Raw genomic sequence first — 19,392 nt, forward strand, 5'->3', positions numbered from 1 at the left:
ATTAATTAAAATTGTAGCCCTTGTAGGAATGATTCAATCCGTTTTCGTTCGTTTAAACTTGCCCCCCCTAATCGCTTCTATTATAATCAAGTATAGCCTTACGTACGCTATGCCTATATTTTGGAGCGTGACATTGAAAAACCCTCATGTGAAAATTTCTAATCTTATTATAGCAAGCACCATTAAGATAAAATATTAATAAGTAAATACATTTAGTATAATATGAGTGAATAATTGATATGATTTAGATTCATTTAGATGAAGAATTTTAAATCTAGGGACTTTGACGACATTATAAGGTTAAATTTTTTATTTCAATTCATGTACTCCAAAATTTGGATAAGAATGAAAAATGAATTTCAAATGACTATACATTTTGAATGGATTTGAAATACGTACAATCTAATATTTTTCTGAACATGTTTAGTTTTGATGTCAAATCCAAATCTTCTCTCTCAATTTCTCTTGATGCAGTGGACGACTTGAAACTCCGAAAAGTAGCCATCGCTACAAATTGATTGCTTGAAAAGTAATGTTAGCTCAGATTGGATGCATATGTCAATGCCCCACATATTTTGCTACTGGAATTTAGTTTTCCATATATAAGGCAAACAAAATGAAAAGTATAAATCAAGTAGCCTCTTCCTACTAATTTTTGGTTTCAAATGTGACTGCATTACAATTATTTTTCATTTGTAATTGAGCCAAGAATAGCATCTATTTGTCTTCCCCGAATATTTTGTTGTTCACTTTTCTTTTTTCAAACGAGAAACTATAAAGGAACAAAAACTTCCATGAATCAAGGGTATCACGATTTTACTATTCCTAACCAATAACACTATGACACGACTGATAATACTTCAATGTGACATAATATTATTGTTATCCCAAGAGGACCTGTCAGAAGGAAGCTTCCCCTTTTCTATGGGAAGGTATCTTTCAATTACTTAGGTAACTACAAAGAAAACCAAAAAAGTATAGGGACATGTTGAAAACTTGCATTTCACATCACAGCTAACGTAGAGGTTAAAAATCAAGTCATCTGGCAATACATGTAGGGCCTGTATGCTGATCAATCTTATGGACAGGGTTTATGAAAATTAATGCTCACAAGTTGTCACTGCCAGACCAGTATATTCAAAATGTCAGTATATGCAAAGATAAGTCGCACCAGACAAGAAAATATAGGCCGACACAGGGATGAAGTGGTCGAATTTAGGCCACCATTTCAAAGTTTCCTTCAAATGAAGGATGAGTTTGAGGGGTGCCTGTTCAATTGACGGATATTTCTCAAATAAGTTTATTTAATGAACTTTTTTGTTCGCATTGTTTAATGATTTAAACGTTTATTTTTCAAGTTTTAATTCATGGATTATAGGTGTAAAACATCATCGGAATCAAATAACATTTAACCATTTGATTAAATAATTGTCATTTTAGTGTTTCTTTGAAAGCAGTATGTTCTTCTATTTATTTTATCACAATTTGTTATTTTAATGTTTTCAAAGATGATATTTTAACGAAGATTTGGAAAATCAACAATTCAGATCGTTGAAAGACAAATATGTTCTTGTCAGACTATTTCGGTGAATATGAATCATTGATTAAGTCAAATCTTAATTGAAAATGTGGTTCAGATTTACTTTAGCAAGATAACATTACTTTCGATTACGTTACTTTCTATATACTATAAATTTTTCTTAAAGATAAACTTCAAAACGGGAAGGAAAATGGACCGTTGGAATTATTGGATTCCATGAAGAATAGTCCTACATGCAATACCTTCTTGATATCAGTGTTTAGAATTTTCAGAACACAGTAGAACACAAGACCTGCAAATGGTAGACGTATGCTGCTGCGCTGTACAATTGGCTCTCTCCTTGCAGTATAAGTGGACCATAGCCGATCTAGTGTCCGTTCTGGAATAGTCACTGAATGTTAGAGGAGACAAGGCGTCTCCTAAACCTTACCAACTCAATTATTAGTTTCATTAGTGCTCTACACTTGTCTGATTTGGACTCTGCAGAGTCCCACGATTGTCACTAAGCCAGACATAGACTAACAAGAAAATAATTGAACAAGTACTTTTTTGGGCAAAAAGAAGAACTTCCATGCAACGTCATGTTTGATATCTTAAGTCAATTAAGCATTATCATGTGAAAAAATTAAAATATATGATAATACATGATTGATTTAGAATATCGTTACAGTAGCAATTCCATATGTAGGTAAAGTTTTTCTCTCGCTTTTATCATACTTAATTATGACAAAAAAGAAGAAAAAAAAAACAAATATTGTCAAATTAAAAAAAGGGTTTTGAACTTCTATGATCATGGTTGTTTGAATTGTTATTCTAAATTCTATTTAAAAGGGGTCATATAGCAATCAAATCATTCCAAAACGTGGGAGGAGATTCTTGGCATAGTCATTGACACTTGTCTCAAGTGCGTGTGAAGTTGTGGAATGAAAGTAAGACACGTTTAAATTAAAGTTAAATAGATGATTGTTGTTTCTTATTAAGCTACAGATATGTTTTTCATCCAAGCTTTATATATACTTTATATACCCTTTCTTTTTTATATTTGTCTTGTAAACTACACGTACGATTAAATTAGCCATGGAAGTCAAGTCAGAGTAATTTGCGGAATTCAGGAAGATCTTCCATAACTATTTTATATACAAATAGTTGTGAAAGTGAGTTCCTTACAAAACCAAACCTGAATTTAAACTTATTTATTAATTTGGGGCTGTCTCCAAATCATCAAACACGTTTGTAAAACGATGAACAGATCAACTTGTCGCCTCGGTTTTTACGGAATGAAATATTATAAATCTGCACTAGTAGTGTTACATAAGAAACATAATTAAAAACCAAGGTGTAGAACCAGCTGGGCAAGAATTGATGATGACTGTTTCTACAAACAATACAATACTAGAAAAGTGCATTGATGACTAAAAGAGATGAAGTCTGCTACAGTTATAAAACTCATGTACGGGCATAAAATCCCCCTAAACCTCGATGATCATGTCACCTTAGCTACTCCAAGGAAATTCAATTGCTTAGAGATAACTACACATAGAAAATAGGTCTTGCTTTCTTGGTCAAGTAGGTAGGCACGCATGTTGCATTTCACATCACACCTAAACCAAGTCTAAACTAAAGGTCAGAAATCAAAGTCTTCTATCTTCTCGCAACATATCTGAAGAAAATAAATAGTGTAGGGCTTGTTGATTAATCTTAACATTAATGGACAGGTTTATGACAATTAATTCCTGGGCTCCAAAGTCTAACAAGCTGTCACTGCCAAAACTAGTAGTGTTGTCTTTGTCGACCTATACAATTGGTTGATACATACAAATAATTGGTGTACGTAGATCATGAGTCGTCCTACCTGAGAAGAAAATATAGGCCACAAAAATGTACTTTTGAATTTTAACCCATTTCGAAGTTTCGTAAGCTTGGCTAATATTGACGTAAAAAAATATTATTCGGAATCTGAGTATCAACCGAAAATTATTATTCGGAATCTGAGTATCAACCAAAAATTTTCCTTGCGAGTTTATTTTAAGAGTTGATTTCTTGAAATTCTTCTATTTTATTGTTCATATTAACATGTTGTAATGGTTTCTTATTGTTCATATCACCTCTTGCTAAATTCAGAAAAGGATTTTGAACTTTCATGACTTTTTTGGGATACATGGCATGCGCGCCACCATTTGTTTGGGATTGTGCTTAAGTGGTGTTACAAAGCATGGCATGATGACTTAAGGCAAACCAGTCCAAAAATGTCGAAGCCAAATTAATGTTGTCGTCGGAAAAAGGCAATCGAAGATGGAAACGACATTTTTAGGGAAAAATAGAGGAGGATACAGCTTCAAGAGTCAATGTTAGTATGTGTCCATGGACTTTAAGTTGGACAGATCGTAAACCAAAAAGAAGTAGAAACAAATGATGAAGTATATAGAAGGGATCTTATGAGAAGCGTTGATGGCTTGATAATTCCAGCTAATAATCCTCTTTTTGATGGTTTCCATGCAATGGCCTTAGTAATCCGAGCAACTTGACATAGTTTCAAGATGTCAATGTGTCGACAACAGCATGTTAATAGTAAAACGTATTGACATGTCACATGTTATAGATATATCATGGGTTTTATGCACTTATTTTATATGTATATGGCGGCTCTTGGAACGTATCTTTGAAGGTTTCACTTTGAAAATTTTGGTACTGTTACATGACATTGTCTGCGGTTTGGAGTTTGAAGGGGCTGAATTGTTTGCTAGGAATGTATCTTGATTTGCCTTACTCATGAATAGTTTATCCATCAGATGGATGGTGAACCGTATTTGTTGAAGAAACAGATACCAGGATGATACTTGTAGGTATGCAGCAGATGCTAGAAAGATGGTTGGGGATATTTTTTTCTGGGTAAGGGGAACGAGCAAAATAATCTCTTTCTGGAAGGCCAAAATATTTGGTGGATCAACAAATCTTCATGCCCAAACCCTAAAATTTGTGATGTTTCAAACATTCTAGATCTCCAAGCTGAAATTTCATTATGCCAGTAAACAAAGAATTAATCTAGATGTGAGCTTAGCTGCTCAAATCTAGCGAGCTCAACAATGAAATGCAAAAGAAAGAAAGACAGAGCAAAAAAACAGGGGATGCAGAGGGTGGTTTTGGCACCACTAGACTTCCCTTAATATTCAATATGGGAGGAGAGACATGTATTCTCTCTCTAATTCTATTACACAAATTGCTCTATTTTGTAAGAGCAGTAGAAGATATTTGAACTTATTGCAGTAATTAACAGTATCCTAGTACAAAGGATATGTTTAACTTCTATGTTAACTTCTAATGTTTTTAAGGAGTATTTCTAATGGCGGCATAGGAGATAAATTTCTAGCAACAGAGAGGCTGTGGAACTAGGAGAACATATGAAGAGAAGTCTTGAAATAAATATAGAATGGGAGGAAGAGGCAAGAAAGTAGAGGCGGCCTGTAGCACGCCATCTTGAACATAACTCATCATAGCTTTGATTGAGAATGTTTGAGAATCCAAAAGCTATTCTTCTCCCCATGTCAACAAACAATGTGAACCCCGTCATCGTCATCATCATCATCATATCTAGTTACGCTCAACAACAAACGGAAGATACAGTACAAGATGAACCGTGTAATGCGATTCTTGGAAGAAATTGGGACTATTAGTGGAACAAGCAGAGCTGATATGATGACGAGAAAGATTGAACCCGTAATGGCAACGAAGATCGAAAGCCAAATAAGGTTACTTGTTACTAGTGCAACACCAGCCATGAACGCCATGAACATCATTGAGAGAGCTACCCCTAATATTGGCAATCCAAATCTTGCAGAAGCATAACTCATATCACCTGTTTGTGCCCAAAGAAGGGAAATTGCACCAGTGATTGAGCTATACATTGCTATGGTGTTGCATATCAGAAATGTTTTGAATGGCCAATCTGTAACCAAAGTTGCCCTGCCTTCATCACGTCCAGAGTTCTTATATCCACCCGGCACTGTGAAGCCAGCAGCAAAGGTTACCGTGGCAACAAGTGTCGACACCAACAAGAGATTGTTGACAGTCTGTCTGTGGCTGTCAGCATCTTCAGTGGCCCCAGAATGAAATTCTCCATCTTTCTTAGTGTTCTTAAAATAATTAACTCTCGCCGGCTTTACTTTGGCAATAATCCTCTCTTGAGATCGTGAAGCATTAGCTAGTGTCAAGGCCATAACTGTTAGAGGCTGCGAGGAGAGAAAAATTGCAGTTAATGATCCGCTCCTTTGTAAGGAGAGTTGAAATGTGAAGGCAATAAAATATGTTGAGAAAATTAAGTACCCTTCGAAGAAACAAGATCTTTTCACCCATCAACGACATTCGTGCAATGTCCATTGCCGTATGGCGTTCATGGTTCCTAATGCTTAAGTTAACCCTCTTATCCGATGCCAAAATGCTGACACTCTTTGGATACCCTTGCCGAACTGCTAAATGCAGAGGTGTGTTTCCAAAGCGATCTTTCTGATTGATAAGCCCTTCAAGCTCTCGCCTTTTGAGCAAAAATTTTACCATGTTGTCTCTTCGATGCCAGACTGCCACATGTAGAATGTTCCATTTGTTACCATCGAGCAAGTACCTCGATCGTGGGCAGCGATTGAGATACATTTCGACAATCCTGATGTGGCCTTTTCTGGAGGCCAAATGTGCTGGTGTGAAGCCGTTTTTGTCCTGCTTGTATGGGCCATCAGGACACAAGCTTAACAACTTGCGTGCGGCTTCAGTGTCACCTATATGTGCTGCAAGTGTATGAGCAGTCATCCCCTCTTCATCCAATGAGTCGATCAAAGACGGATCAGTGTCCAAAAGTATTGCATCAAAGACACCTATAAGAATTTACAAAAAATATAATGGCAACCAAAAAGATTGTATTTGATTAAAATGTCAACCAAAAATGATGCTTAAAATTTAGTGGCAGAAAGAAATTATGTACCCTTATTCCTTCCTAAGATGGCAGCTCGAAGAACCGAGTTCCCTTCCCACCGGTTCTTAAAAAGATAGTAGCTGGAACCATCTGGTTCAGTGCCTATCGGCTGATCTTGATAGCGGTAGAGCATTAAATTAACGAGCTCATGATTTCCAGCTTCAGCAGCCATGGAAATGGGAGTCTTGTTGTGCATATTTGGAGAATACCACATCGATCCATCTTTTTCAATCAACAACTTAGCCACCTCTAGGTGCCCATTTTCCATGGCCACGTGCAGCGCCGTGTTCCCTCTGTTATTCTTTTCCCTCAGCATATCAGTTTCAGGAAATTCTACAAGAGAAAGGACTGTGGACCGGTCCCCTACGGATGCTGCTAAGTGCAGCGGGAGGTTTCCATCGTTGTTTTTCGTTAGGATGAGCTCCGGTGACAGGTAGCGCAGCCGTTCAACACGGGCAGCGTCGCCTACACTCGCGGCGAAGTGAACCAGGGTGTTGCCAAGGGGGCTTACTTGGAGCAATTCCATCTGCAGTTCTTCTTTAGAGGTTGTGTAGCTGTATATTTCAGGGTCCATGCATTTGTCAATACTAATTTCATCCTCGTTCGTGTAGTTCCAGTTCTCAGAGTGCTTAGCAGACTCGATATCCCCTGCGTCGTGCTCACGAGCAATCTCCTCCATAGCCACCGCCATTTCAATATCTTCTGTTGAACTTGAAGCAGCCATTGTTTACCAATTAATTGTGTGAATCTAAAACTAAAACCCAAGGGAGGAAAATTACAAGCTAAGGAGGAAGATGGGAGAACAAAGTGGAAACAAGGGCCTGCAACCTACTACTACTGATGAAGAAGAAGACTCTGTTTTTTCTATGAACAATATAATAAGAATTGGGGAGTTCAACCATGAAAAAGTCAGGGATTCTCATCCAATAATTGAGTCCAATTCTGCTTTACCCAAAACGTTTGTGCCCACTTTGTTTCCGCCTCGTGGTGTTTTGCACGTGCCAGATTCTCTCTCTCTGGTTGATCAGATACGAAAAAAAAGAAGACATGTGCCTGTTCTTTTGTCTTGGCCTTCAACCCATGAACAAGTTTAAAAGAGTCCTGTTATTTCGTTTTTATTAAACTCAACTATGGGTCCTGATAAAAATTGGTTTCGTAGGGACAAATAGAAGAAGATGCAGCTTCAAGAGTCAACAATAATATGTGTTGGACATATTGTAAACTAAAAACAACTAGAAACCAAATTGTGTGTACAATTCAATCACCTAAACTACAATACGGGAAATTTAAAATGTGGCGTTTCTGTAGAAGAAGAGATCTTATGATGAAGGTTGGGTAAGTCTTGCAAGGGTTTCTCTCTAAAGAACGTAAAGGACGGGCTATCAATATGTACCGATAACATGTCACTAATAAAACATATCAACACGCTATTGATACATTTTTGTCATTTTCAATACAAAACTTATATGCTTTAATAAACAACTACTTGTCAAATGAATGAGTCCCATTTTCTCTATACCCAAAGAAACATTCCGCGAACCAAATAGACCCTAAGAAAACTCAATTAATTAGAATCCCATAACACCCCTGTAAAGAAAAATTCTTGTACACAACCTTCTTTCAGAAATAATTATCATGAAGCTTTTCTCGCATTACAATAATTTTGTTTTTTGTTTCGATCATTATGTGGTGTTAGACTTTTAGTTGGCCCAATGTAGCCAAGGCCCCAAAACTAGGACTAATGGAGCCCAGAATTGGCCCACATATATTTTCTTCCCCAAAAAGTTTCCTTCTTCTCTTCTTCAGCTTGAACAACCTCCCTCACATTCAGAGTCACCGGCTCACCGATCATACATTTCAGCAATTTCCTGCTTTGCTCGGCAATGGAATTCGCTCCTGAAAAAGGCAAACACGTCAACGGCGACTCTTCCACTCTGATCCTGGTCAGTTCAATTTTCTAGGGCAGTGGCTGTTCTTTCTAATTTTTTAATTGATGTTTAGCTACGAGTTATTTTTTTTTTTGTCCCGGACGTTTGAGCTCTGTTTGGTTGCTTAGAAAGTCTAGGAAAATTTGAAAATTTGAATCTTTATGGAATGCAGCCGGCTTTGTCAATTGGAAATGTGGGGCAGCTTGCAGTGGACCTCTTAGTTGCGTCAACGAGAGCTGAGAGAATTGGGTATTTGGATACTCCCTATGTGCTTCCATGCGTTGGCAACGACGCATATGGGCCTGTTCCAAATGGCGAGCTTGCTCTCCCTCTTGAAGGTCCTCACTCTCTTACTTCTCTTTCTTATTTAGCTTTTTTTATATAAAAAAAATCTGTTTTTTAAATGAATTCATATTTGTGTTTGCAGCTTATGATTCGTCTGCTAATGCAATGACTTTAATCCAACAAAGGTCTCCTGTTGTTAAGGTACGCTTGAACCTTTTGCTACACATTTGGGATTGTTTTGGTCCTTTCATCTTTCTTGTTGTAGTGCTCTGCTTTTGAATCTTAAAGGTTTAAAAAATGGTAATTCTAAACAGGGAAGGATGATTGAATTTGCTAAAAACTTGGCTGATTATGTTGCTGCTAGTGGGAAGAAGCATGTTGTCGTGCTCTCAAGCTTAGATTTTGGGAGGTGGCAGAGAGTTGATATGTCAAGGTATAATGAGAAAGGTTCTCGTTTTCTGTTAGCTCTTTAGATTTTTTGAAGTTTTTTCGTTTAATGGCTGTGAGTAAGTTATTCAGTCAGCTCAGACCAGTGCCCTGGCAAGTAAGCATTTCATGCGCCTAGTTTAAAAAAATGCCTTAATACTTCGAATGCATCAACTAGGGAAGTGCGTTTATATAGGAATGTAGCTGATTGGATGAAAAATATTTAGGTCAAACTCTCAACCTAATAAGCGAAGTACTTGATTTTGGTAAATCTAAATATTCCAGAGGAAGGGAATGACAAATATTGAAATATCTCTTAAGATTGTTAAACTACGAACATCTTGTAATTCGTTTTGAACTAAAACTACTTTACTCTCTCTGTGCAACAATTGCACAATCATTGTCCTCTTGGATCTAACTGTTGTATTCCCCTAGAATTCTGGCATTTCCTGCTTGGCTGCAGCTTCTTAGTTTGGCGTATTTTTGCATCTTATGTTTGCTTTTACTTCGTACAGTTTGGTAATGATACCATAAAAATATTATGCCTTCTTCAGTTAAAGCTTCATTTGAGAATAAACTTTCTAGTGTACTTCAGGAATTGTACCAAGAACTTGGAACCGATGTGGAAACTAAACATCTCCATTCTTCAAACATGCATAACTAGTCATAAAAGATAATCATATGCTTTTGAACTCTATTGTTCGTACAATGATGTGGTTGGGGAGCTGGATGGCCTGTTGTTTTATGTGCTTTTTTGAAATGCTGATTTATCTTTTGGCGACATACCAGTGGTTTGCAGACGCTTTACCTGTCTAGCACCAATTCAGATGGAACAGATGATTACTGCGAACAGCTTGGGTGGAAAAAACTGCAGGAATATAAACCCACTCAGAAGGCTTGGAAGTATCTCAGCACATTAGCTGAAGGCAATGCCATACCAGAGAGCATCTTGCCCTTTGAAGGTGAACTAGAAGAAGAAGAATATTACTACCCGAGCTTGCCTTTTGCCGCACTCTTTTCTTGTCTCAAGGTATTCTTTGCAATGCATACCCAAGTCTGCAATAAGTGGACATGGACAGTTGTTCCCAAACATGGGGGGTTCCCCTTGGCGAACACCCTATTTATGTTTTGCAATAAATGTGTTCATGCCAACTGGTTGCAATCATTTCCGTTTCAATCTCTCTTGCCCAAATGTGTAAACCATGAATTAAGAGGAAATTTTCTATTTTATTTATCCTATGATTTCTCTTATTGAATCAGGCCAAAGGATTGAAGGTCACTTGCTTATTTTGCTACTGCTCAGAAGGGGACAACATACCTGATGCTTTCCATTTGGCTGAGGCAGCATGCAAACTTCTGGACTTGAGTCCCAGTAATTTCCAGGGTTAGTTTCTCTTCAATGAATAGCTATAACTATTTCACTATTTAATGTATTTTGTTTGAGAGGAAGGCTTGTCATTCCCATAAGCTTTATTTTTTGTTTTGCCTGTTCTCTTTGATTAGCATGTGTGTTAATCTTAATACTTTCTTAATCTTAATAGCTTCATTTTAAGTCTTGATTTCATGGTCGGTAATGCTTTAGAAATAGATATTGTGTCTTTTTGTGTGCTGGCACATCTATGTTTCATAGCATGTGCACATCAACATTCAGAGTGCTGACAGGAAGTTGAGATTTTGTCAATATATAGATTTTTTATTCTCAATATTTTATAAATCATTCTCTGCACTGGTCAGATTTTATTATTCATTAGCTTGTCCTAGAAGAATGGTTACCCAAGGGCATGATTTCAGCCCAAGTCCTAGCCCATCCTGAATGGGGTGATTTACCCTACTGTAAATCGGATGTAGGATGGTGATGAGCTAAAATTAATTCCTGAGGCAGGGTTTGGCAAGGATGCAATTGCCTTGCCTGACCACAGCTACCTAAATCGTCTTCCATTATGTCGTCAGTTATTATTCTGAGTTCACATTCTTAATTATCGATTTTATAGCTTAACATTTTATTAGGAGCATTCAGGCTATTATAAACTTTAGCCAATATATAAAAAAGATCCTTGATTTTCCCCTTTCCTACCCCAAATATATATATATATATATATATTTTCCATTGGATCTATTTTTGTTCCTAGAAGCCTGAGTTTCATGATGTTAGTGGTATACTCATCTTTACTAATGGTTTGTGCAGGCGACAGCAATGATAAATGGGTTACTCCATTGTCTTGGAAGACTCTGTATGGACCACCGGCAGACATGTCTCTCTTTTAGACAGGATTCCTCCCAGCTGAGGTAAGATCTGCAAGGATGGAGTTCCTTCAGAAGTTTTGTTAGTAACAAGAGAAAATGTATCAATATAACTTATTGGGTCGTGAAGTTTAATATGTACATTCTTCAGACTCATATGAAAATACAAAAAATGTTCTATCCAGCTATGGTTCCCTCATTATTTCCAGCTCTGCGTTGTGTCGTTGACGATTACGTCAACTTCTTGATTTGAATACGCTTAATTCTTTTCTTGGTAGATTATTTATTAAGCAGGCTAAACAGCAGGCGATGACTTTGCTTTTACAAAACAGAGTGATTATCTGTCACGTTTACCGTTATGTTATGATTTTGAAAGGCTACAGTAGTTGCACCTAAAACCAAAAGCTCTTAGTGAGCAATTCATAATGATAGGCTTTGATTGTTTGGTTGGTTGATGGAGGGAGTGGAGAGTTCTCTACAATGATACTCTTCCTACCCTTATTTTTAGTAGAATTATTTACTCTGCCAGCGACTTTAGCATGTGATGTTCATTTCTTAAATCTACTCCGTATATGTCAAAATGTAAAATGCGTTGACTGAGACGGGTCACCTGTTGTACATCATGGGGTAAAGTGGTTATATAAAATAAATATAGGTTGGAAAGTGCTAGCGTCAATAGCTCCACAAGTTGTTGCATATCATGGGATAAAGTGGTTTTAAAAATTAACTATATAGGTTGGAGGAGTGCTAGCGTCAATCGACCAACGCATTCTGAGGTGCTGATCAATGTGGCCTTTATAGTGAGTCCCATAATCATCCATTGCTCGGTATGTGGTGTGTGATAGACGCTAACACTCTTTATCTTGGTTTGGCATTACCCTTCTTAGTATGCCGTGCGTTGAAGAAGTAGAGACCAATACTCCATGGAATCAAGCGCGCATATGGTATGGTTAAATCAGTGGCATAACTGAAGAGAGGAAAGGAAAAGTAATGGGAAAGCGAGAAGAAACGGGGTGGGCCTGAGGCAGTAATGGGAGAAATAACACAGGAGTTAAGGGCATGGTTTTAATTTCATGCATATGCTTTAAATTTTGTTATGCCTTTCTTGGCTCCATTGTCTACCGCTTTGATTAAAACTAGGAAAAATAATTAAGAAGGTTGTTCGAGAGTGCTTACATAGGAAGTAGTTTTACTCATAAACATTTTTCTGTCGCTAAAATAAGTTCGAAACATCTGCGAAACGAGATTTCTATGTTTTTTTTGGGCATGATATCATTTTATTTTATAGACGGACATATGAATATGAACAAAGGGATATGCAATCAGAATGGGTCCAATAGAACGATTCATGAGTGTGAAGTGATAATATAATTCCTAATTTCATGCCCTAATCAGGTTAGGTAACAATTTTTAATTCGTAATTTGGCCATTATATACACATTTACTTTCACAAATCACGATTCACATGGACCTTTTTAAATTACGCCAGATTTGACTTGTTTGTCACAATGCAGATATAAAATGTGCCAAGTTGATTCTTTTTTGTTATTTTATAGTCGGTGTAGAGGAAAAGACAGGTAGAGGTAAACCAAATCTTTTGTTGACACATATATCCTTCTTCTTTTTTTAATAGGAAGAACGTATATATCTTAATCGTATAGGGTAAAGGAGTTTAACTAAAACACCCAAAATGAGGATTGAAATTATAAAAAAACCCAAGCACTATTTAAACATATAAACACACCCAAAACCCATCATTACACACTCAAAACCTATTTATAAACACACCCAAAAAGTTGACTTTGGGGTTGATTTTGGGTGTGTTTCTATGTTTAAATAGTACTTGGGTTTTTTTATAAATACATGTCTAGGATTGGGTTTATTTATAAATTTGTATTATAATTAATGCATGTTAGTCTTATTTTTAATTATAATAACATATACATCTTTAGTCATCCATGTTAATTAATAACATATACATCTTAATACGGAGAGTTGTAAAATTTAGATTGACATTTTTCATTATACCATACACATAACGTACTTCCACATTGGAAAGTCGTTCAAACTTAAAGTCGCCCATTATACTTTTGAGAAACAGAAAAACTTTATAATACTTCATAGTTTGCGTGCAACAAATATCGTCAACTTATACATATATGGGCTTAATCAAGTTGGCTAGAGCAGATGTGCTCCCCACTTTTGTAATCGAGTTTGAATCTCCCTCCTTTATTTTGAACTAGATTAAAATAGAATATCTCTTATATATTAATAAATAAATAAAAAACCATTGTCAACTTACTAGCGATTAATTTTCAGCTCTAATACTGTTGTTTATTTCCGAAAGCAAAAAGCAAAAAGTCTTTTTATTTTAATTTCTTTGGACATCAAATCAGCTTGACAGGCTCTTAGTTCATAGTTTTTTTTTTCACCCCTGGTTTTAGTTTTTTGTTCAGTATCTTTGAATAGGTAGAGGGATAAAATCTCACTCAAGCCGCAAGGATGTGATCAAGTTGTTCACGCATTTATATAGTTAGTCTTAGAAGTTATGCTCTTCAAATTTATATTGTAACTTAACTTATATAATAAATATATTGGAGCCTGTATAATTTATATTATTTACGTACTAATTTGTCCAAAAAAATAATAAAAAAGAGTCACGAGGAAATTTCATGAAGCCACCACGAGGACATATGTAAAAGGAAAAGTCAGGAAATATGTTTGGAAAAAAAAGAGCCATTGAAGTTGAAATAAAAAGTCAGGAAATATGTGATCAAATTTGTTATAGCAAGGACATGAACCCAGCAGCATATTTCCTAACTTTTAGTTTCAACTTCAATGGCACATGGTACATGCATTGGCCGACCTACGTAGAGCCTAGTGTGGGTAGCTGCCTACACTTAATTTCTTCTTCAACCATGTAGGGTAAATAAGACATTTGGCCAACAAATAAATAAAACCTTCAAGATTTTAACCTAAATTTCCCATATTCAAAATATCAAGGCCTCAAAATTGATGACAAAATATCAAGGTCCAGTTTAAAAAAGGGAGACTTTGGAAAAACACAAAGGAGAGAGAAATTTTGTAAAAGAAGCCAAAATGGACAAAATTGCCCATATTTATTTTTGGATTTCCTAAGAAATCCTTTACATTTGCATGTCTTTGATTTGAAAGTTGAGAGGTTTTTACGTATTTTTTGAAAAAATTTTGGCTTTTTCCAAAAATGAAATTTTTTTTTGGGTTAAATCCTAAATTTACTTTTAAGGGATGACCTAGTTTGACCTCTCTCGCACGTGCATTTTGTGTTTATAAAATAAATAATTATATAAATATATAATATTGCTACATAAATAAATTATATAATATTTATGCCACTTTGACCGTACTGTATTTATTACATTAACACACCCATCACAGGTTAGCTTACAAAACAGAAGTCCTTTTACATTAAAACAAATCAACCCTATTGATTGTATACAAAACTTTTGTGTGCAAATTATGTACAACCAAATTATTATATCGATATTATTTTTTATTTAAAATCAATCAATGAATAAGCAAGAGACTTAATATAGCCCAAGTTGAATAAGCAGTTATCCTTGTACCGAAGTTCTGTGTTTGAATTCCGCCTCCTTTAATATCGCTTGTATAACAATTATAAAAAAAAAAAAAAAAAAAAAAACTTCAGGGGAGAACATGTTGTAAAAACAGTCATTGGTGCCCCCGCAACTGCACTGAGTTTGTATACTTAGAAACTACACACATCTTCCATGCGTTTGACGTCATTAGAAGATGGGACAAAATACCCTTCCCTAATTCTGTACGGATTTTTGGTCCAACCGATACCCTATTTTATCAGTAAACTAAAACCACATGAATTAGATGAACAAGGGCACAAAATACTATTCTACCATTTTCTTCTTCAATTTCATTAGTCCGCGTTAGTTTAATTTTCCCTCTGCTGCAAATCTTATCCTTCTTGGTTCAAAGAGGAACTAGGATTCAAGGACCAATTGGACCCAGGCTGAAAAGTACAAATCCATGTAGCAACTTTTATGGAATATTTGTTTAAAAATACTTTTTTACCCCTAGCCCCCACCACAGGTTACCACCTCTGAGATTTTGAAGGCCCTGTGCAAAATTTAAGCGAGAGCCCTCACATCATCTAATATGAAAATATTTATGATAAAAAAAAATTTGCCATGACTTAATACCATAAGATAATTTTTTTAATAACTAAAATTCGTCATCGATTAGCATGCAATGACAATCATAAATCAAATTCACAAAAAATTTAATATTTCAATTTGAGAAAAAGAAGAGGAAGAAGAAGACAATAACTTTATTTGTTTTGTTTTGAGTGAGTGAAAACATGCACAAGTGTTTTTATGATTAAAAAAAAAATTTCCATGACTTAATACCATAAGATAATTTTTTTAATAACTAAAATTCGTCATCGATTAGCATGCAATGACAATCATAAATCAAATTCACAAAAAATTTAATATTTCAATTTGCGAAAAAGAAGACGAAGAAGAAGACAATAACTTTTTTTGTTTTGTTTTGAGTGGGTGAAAACATGCACAACAAGTTGTTTTGATTGATTGGAATTTTTTTGTATATATTGCTTTCCTCTTCTTTGGCGTGTTTCCTTATTTTTGTCTTTTTTTCAGAAACATGTTTTTCATTGTTTTTTCTTGTTAACAAAAAGAGAAGAAATGTAAATACAATACTAAACTCAAACCTGACTTGCCTACTAAAATCAAGGCGTTGATTTCCAACTCAACCAAATAGTCGCTTGTGTTCTTGTCATATGCACGCTCAAGTATATATATAATATATATAATATACACAAAAAAATTTCGGGGCCCTGTGCGGTGGCACCACTTGCGCACTCTTCAAAATTGATATCGTATTTAACCAAATTAAAAAAAAAAGATTTTTCCTATTGAGAGGAGTAATAGCATATTAAACTCACACGCACTACACGAATGCTAAAATTCGAACCCAGGACCTTTTCTGAAGGAGTAATTGCTCCAAATCACTATACTAATGGGTCTTTTGCAGTTTTAACCTATATGATGAATATACTATATTTGATAATAATTTTACAGAAATTTTGTTATAGCAAGGACATGAACCCAGCAGCATATTTCCTAACTTTTAATTTCAACTTCAATGGCTTAGGGCATATGACCCTACTGTATTTATTACATTAACAGACTCTACCCTACCACATGTTAGCTTACAAAAGAAAAGTTCTTTTACATTAAAACAAACCAACCTTATTGACTGTGTACAAAACTTTTGTGTGCAAACTATGTACAACCAAATTATTCTATCGATTTTATTTTTATTTAAAATTAATTAATAAATAACCAAGAGATTTATAGCTCAAGTTGTTAAAAACAGTTATCTTTATATCGAGGTCCTGTGTTTGAATTCCACCTCCTCTAATATCACTTGTATAAAAACTTCAAAAAAAAACTTCAAAAAAACTTCAGGCGAAAAAGTATTGTAAAGACAAAGTCATTGGTGTCCCGGCAGCCATACAAGGTTTGTATAAGAAACTACACACATGTTATCCATGTGTTTTGATGTCATTAGAAGATGGGACAAAATACCCTTCCGTAATTCTGATTGGAATTTTGGTCCAACCCATATTCTATTTTATCACTAAAACCACATGCATTAGATGATCAAGGGCAAAAAAAATACTATTCTACCATTTTCTTCTTCAATTTCATTACTCCACGTTAGTTTAATTTTCCCTCTCTGCTGCAAATCTATCCTTCTTGGTTCAAAGAGGAACTGGGATACAAGGACTCCAATTGGACCCGGGCTGAAAAGTACAAACACATGCAGCAACTTTTATAGAATATTTGTTTAAAAATACTTTTCTACCCCTAGCCGCCACCACAAGTTCCCACCCTATATCCATCTATATATATATAAGGGAACCACACTATCGATATGACCATAAGCTACAAAATTATTAAACCTAACTTTCCCCATCTGCACCCCAAAGCAAGCACATCCCTTGTTTTAAAACCTCGTACAACTCATCCCACATTGCCTCCAAAAATCCCACCTCTTCCCCGTCCCAAAGCACAATTATCAAACCATGTCTTCTTCTTCTTCTTTTTCACCAAACAACCTTCCATTGAAGCCAATCCCTGGAGACTATGGCTGGCCATTTTTTGGACACATCAAAGATCGCTATGACTACTTCTACAACCAAGGCCGATACGATTTCTTCAAAACCAGAATAGAAAAATACCAGTCCACAGTCTTCCGCACAAACATGCCTCCCGGCATCCTCATCCCTTCGAACCCTAAAGTCATCGCTCTGCTCGATGCCAAGAGCTTCCCAATCATCTTTGACAACACCAAAATCTTGAGACGCGACGTTTTGGACGGCACTTACATGCCCTCCACCGCCTACACCGGCGGCTACCGCGTCTGCGCTTATCTTGACCCTTCGGAGCCCAACCACGCCACTCTCAAGAGCTACTTCGCAGCCCTACTCGCTTCTCAGCACACCAAATTTATACCCCTCTTCCAGAGCTCAGCCTCTGACATGTTTCTCAAGTTGGAAGCCCAACTCTCCAAAGATGGCAAGGCATACTTCAACACACTGAGCGATGACATGTCGTTCAATTTCGTTTTTGAGCTGTTTTGTGGTCAGAGCCCGTCAAACACAAAGCTCGGCTCCAAAGGGCCCAGCCTGGTCACTCTTTGGCTCTTTCCACAGCTTGCCCCTCAGATTACGTTTGGGGTGCCAAAGTTTCTAGGGTTTGTTGAAGATTTCTTGCTGCACACGTTCTCCTACCCTGCCTTTCTCGTCAAATCCCCTTACAAGAAGCTGTACGATGCCTTTTACGAGTCCGCCGCTTCGGCTTTGGACTTGGCAGAGGGTAAATTCGGACTTTCACGCGAGGAAGCTTGTCACAATCTGCTGTTCGTGGCTGGCTTCAACGCATTTGGTGGCATGAAGCTTTTGTTTCCTGCTTTGATCAAGTGGGTTGCGTCAGGAGGAGAGGAGCTGCACCGCGAGCTCCGTAACGAAATCAGAACCGTTCTTAAAGAAAGCGAAGGTGAAGTCACTTTTGCAGCGCTGGAGAAGATGACTTTGACTAAATCAGTGGTTTATGAAGCCTTGAGGATCGAGCCTCCTGTACCGTACCAGTACGGGAAGGCCAAGGAGGATATCGTGATCCAAAGCCACGATGCCACATTTGAGATCAAGAAAGGTGAGATGATCTTTGGAAATCAGAATTTTGTTGGGAAGGATCCGAAGGTTTTTGAGAACCCAGAGGAGTTTGTGCCCCATAGGTTTGTGGGGGAGGGAGAGAAACTGCTGAAGTACCTTTACTGGTCCAACGGTCGTCAGATGGATGATCATCCGACGGCTGAGAATAAGCAGTGCCCGGGAAAGGACCTGGTGGTGCTCATTTCCAGGTTAATGTTGGTGGAGTTTTTCCTTCGATATGACACTTTTACCGTTGATGCCGGCACGGTGTTGTTGGGTTCATCCGTGACGTTCAAATCATTGACCAAAGCCGCATGAATTTGATCAAACATAAACTTTCATTTTATTTATTTTTAATGATTCAATTAATCCTATATACCCTATAAAATAAAAACTATTCCTTGTAAGCCTTGCTAATTTTTTATTTTTTATTTTTTTGCTTGTGTTGTTAACTTGTTTGTTTAGTGAAGTGTATTATATACGTATAATGTACGTAGCTTTGTATTTAAAGAAATCAATCAATGTAATAGTGAATTCAATTTATGCACACTTCATTCATGTGAAATGCAGCTGAGAAACTGCAAAAACCAGAAGTAGTAAAATTTTGTAAGTTCAACAGCACCACCGGGGAGCAATAAGTAAACAAGCCAGAATAGAGAGAGACACAACTTTAACGTGGTTCGGTTATGCCCACATCCACGCACAACAACTGCAAGGTCTTCCACTGTGTAAAATAATGGGATACAATTAATACAACACA

At 36.5% G+C, this 19,392-nt stretch overlaps 3 protein-coding genes across 3 annotated transcripts; 2 read left to right on the forward strand and 1 right to left on the reverse strand.

Annotated features, from left to right (window-relative positions):
• Positions 1-4,652: 4,652 nt before the first annotated feature.
• On the reverse strand, positions 4,653-7,432 carry LOC103335489 (protein ACCELERATED CELL DEATH 6-like). Its single transcript, XM_008238501.2, has 3 exons — positions 6,510-7,432; positions 5,861-6,402; positions 4,653-5,766 (listed from the first exon to the last, which is right to left on the reverse strand). Exons 1-3 carry the CDS (start codon positions 7,222-7,224, stop codon positions 5,083-5,085), a joined length of 1,941 nt encoding a protein of 646 aa, XP_008236723.2. The 5' UTR covers positions 7,225-7,432; the 3' UTR covers positions 4,653-5,082.
• An 850-nt stretch (positions 7,433-8,282) lies between these two features.
• On the forward strand, positions 8,283-11,709 carry LOC103335490 (clast3-like protein). The gene is made up of 7 exons (XM_008238502.3): positions 8,283-8,443; positions 8,601-8,766; positions 8,856-8,914; positions 9,028-9,146; positions 9,929-10,169; positions 10,400-10,523; positions 11,325-11,709. Exons 1-7 carry the CDS (start codon positions 8,384-8,386, stop codon positions 11,402-11,404), a joined length of 849 nt encoding a protein of 282 aa, XP_008236724.1. The 5' UTR covers positions 8,283-8,383; the 3' UTR covers positions 11,405-11,709.
• A 5,654-nt stretch (positions 11,710-17,363) lies between these two features.
• Positions 17,364-19,181, forward strand: LOC103335491 (allene oxide synthase 3-like). The gene has a single exon (XM_008238503.3). It carries the CDS (start codon positions 17,505-17,507, stop codon positions 18,948-18,950), a length of 1,446 nt encoding a protein of 481 aa, XP_008236725.2. The 5' UTR covers positions 17,364-17,504; the 3' UTR covers positions 18,951-19,181.
• The last annotated feature ends 211 nt before the right edge of the window (positions 19,182-19,392 follow it).

Source organism: Prunus mume, linkage group LG6 (assembly GCF_029339155.1).
Source record: "Prunus mume cultivar Tortuosa linkage group LG6, ASM2933915v1, whole genome shotgun sequence".
NCBI lineage: Eukaryota > Viridiplantae > Streptophyta > Magnoliopsida > Rosales > Rosaceae > Prunus > Prunus mume.

Bases quoted from the DNA above. Each gene is read 5' to 3' on its own strand.
- LOC103335489 (XM_008238501.2), bottom strand. From the start codon at position 7,224: ATGGCTGCTTCAAGTTCAACAGAAGATATTGAAATGGCGGTGGCTATG. The intron at 6,403-6,509 runs GTACATAATTTC...AAATTCTTATAG, and splicing joins CATCTTAGGAAGGAATAAGG to GTGTCTTTGATGCAATACTT. The intron at 5,767-5,860 runs GTACTTAATTTT...CTCTCCTCGCAG, and splicing joins AGATCTTGTTTCTTCGAAGG to CCTCTAACAGTTATGGCCTT.
- LOC103335490 (XM_008238502.3), top strand. From the start codon at position 8,384: ATGGAATTCGCTCCTGAAAAAGGCAAACACGTCAACGGCGACTCTTCC. The intron at 8,915-9,027 runs GTACGCTTGAAC...AATTCTAAACAG, and splicing joins AAAGGTCTCCTGTTGTTAAG to GGAAGGATGATTGAATTTGC. The intron at 10,524-11,324 runs GTTAGTTTCTCT...TGGTTTGTGCAG, and splicing joins GAGTCCCAGTAATTTCCAGG to GCGACAGCAATGATAAATGG.
- LOC103335491 (XM_008238503.3), top strand. From the start codon at position 17,505: ATGTCTTCTTCTTCTTCTTTTTCACCAAACAACCTTCCATTGAAGCCA.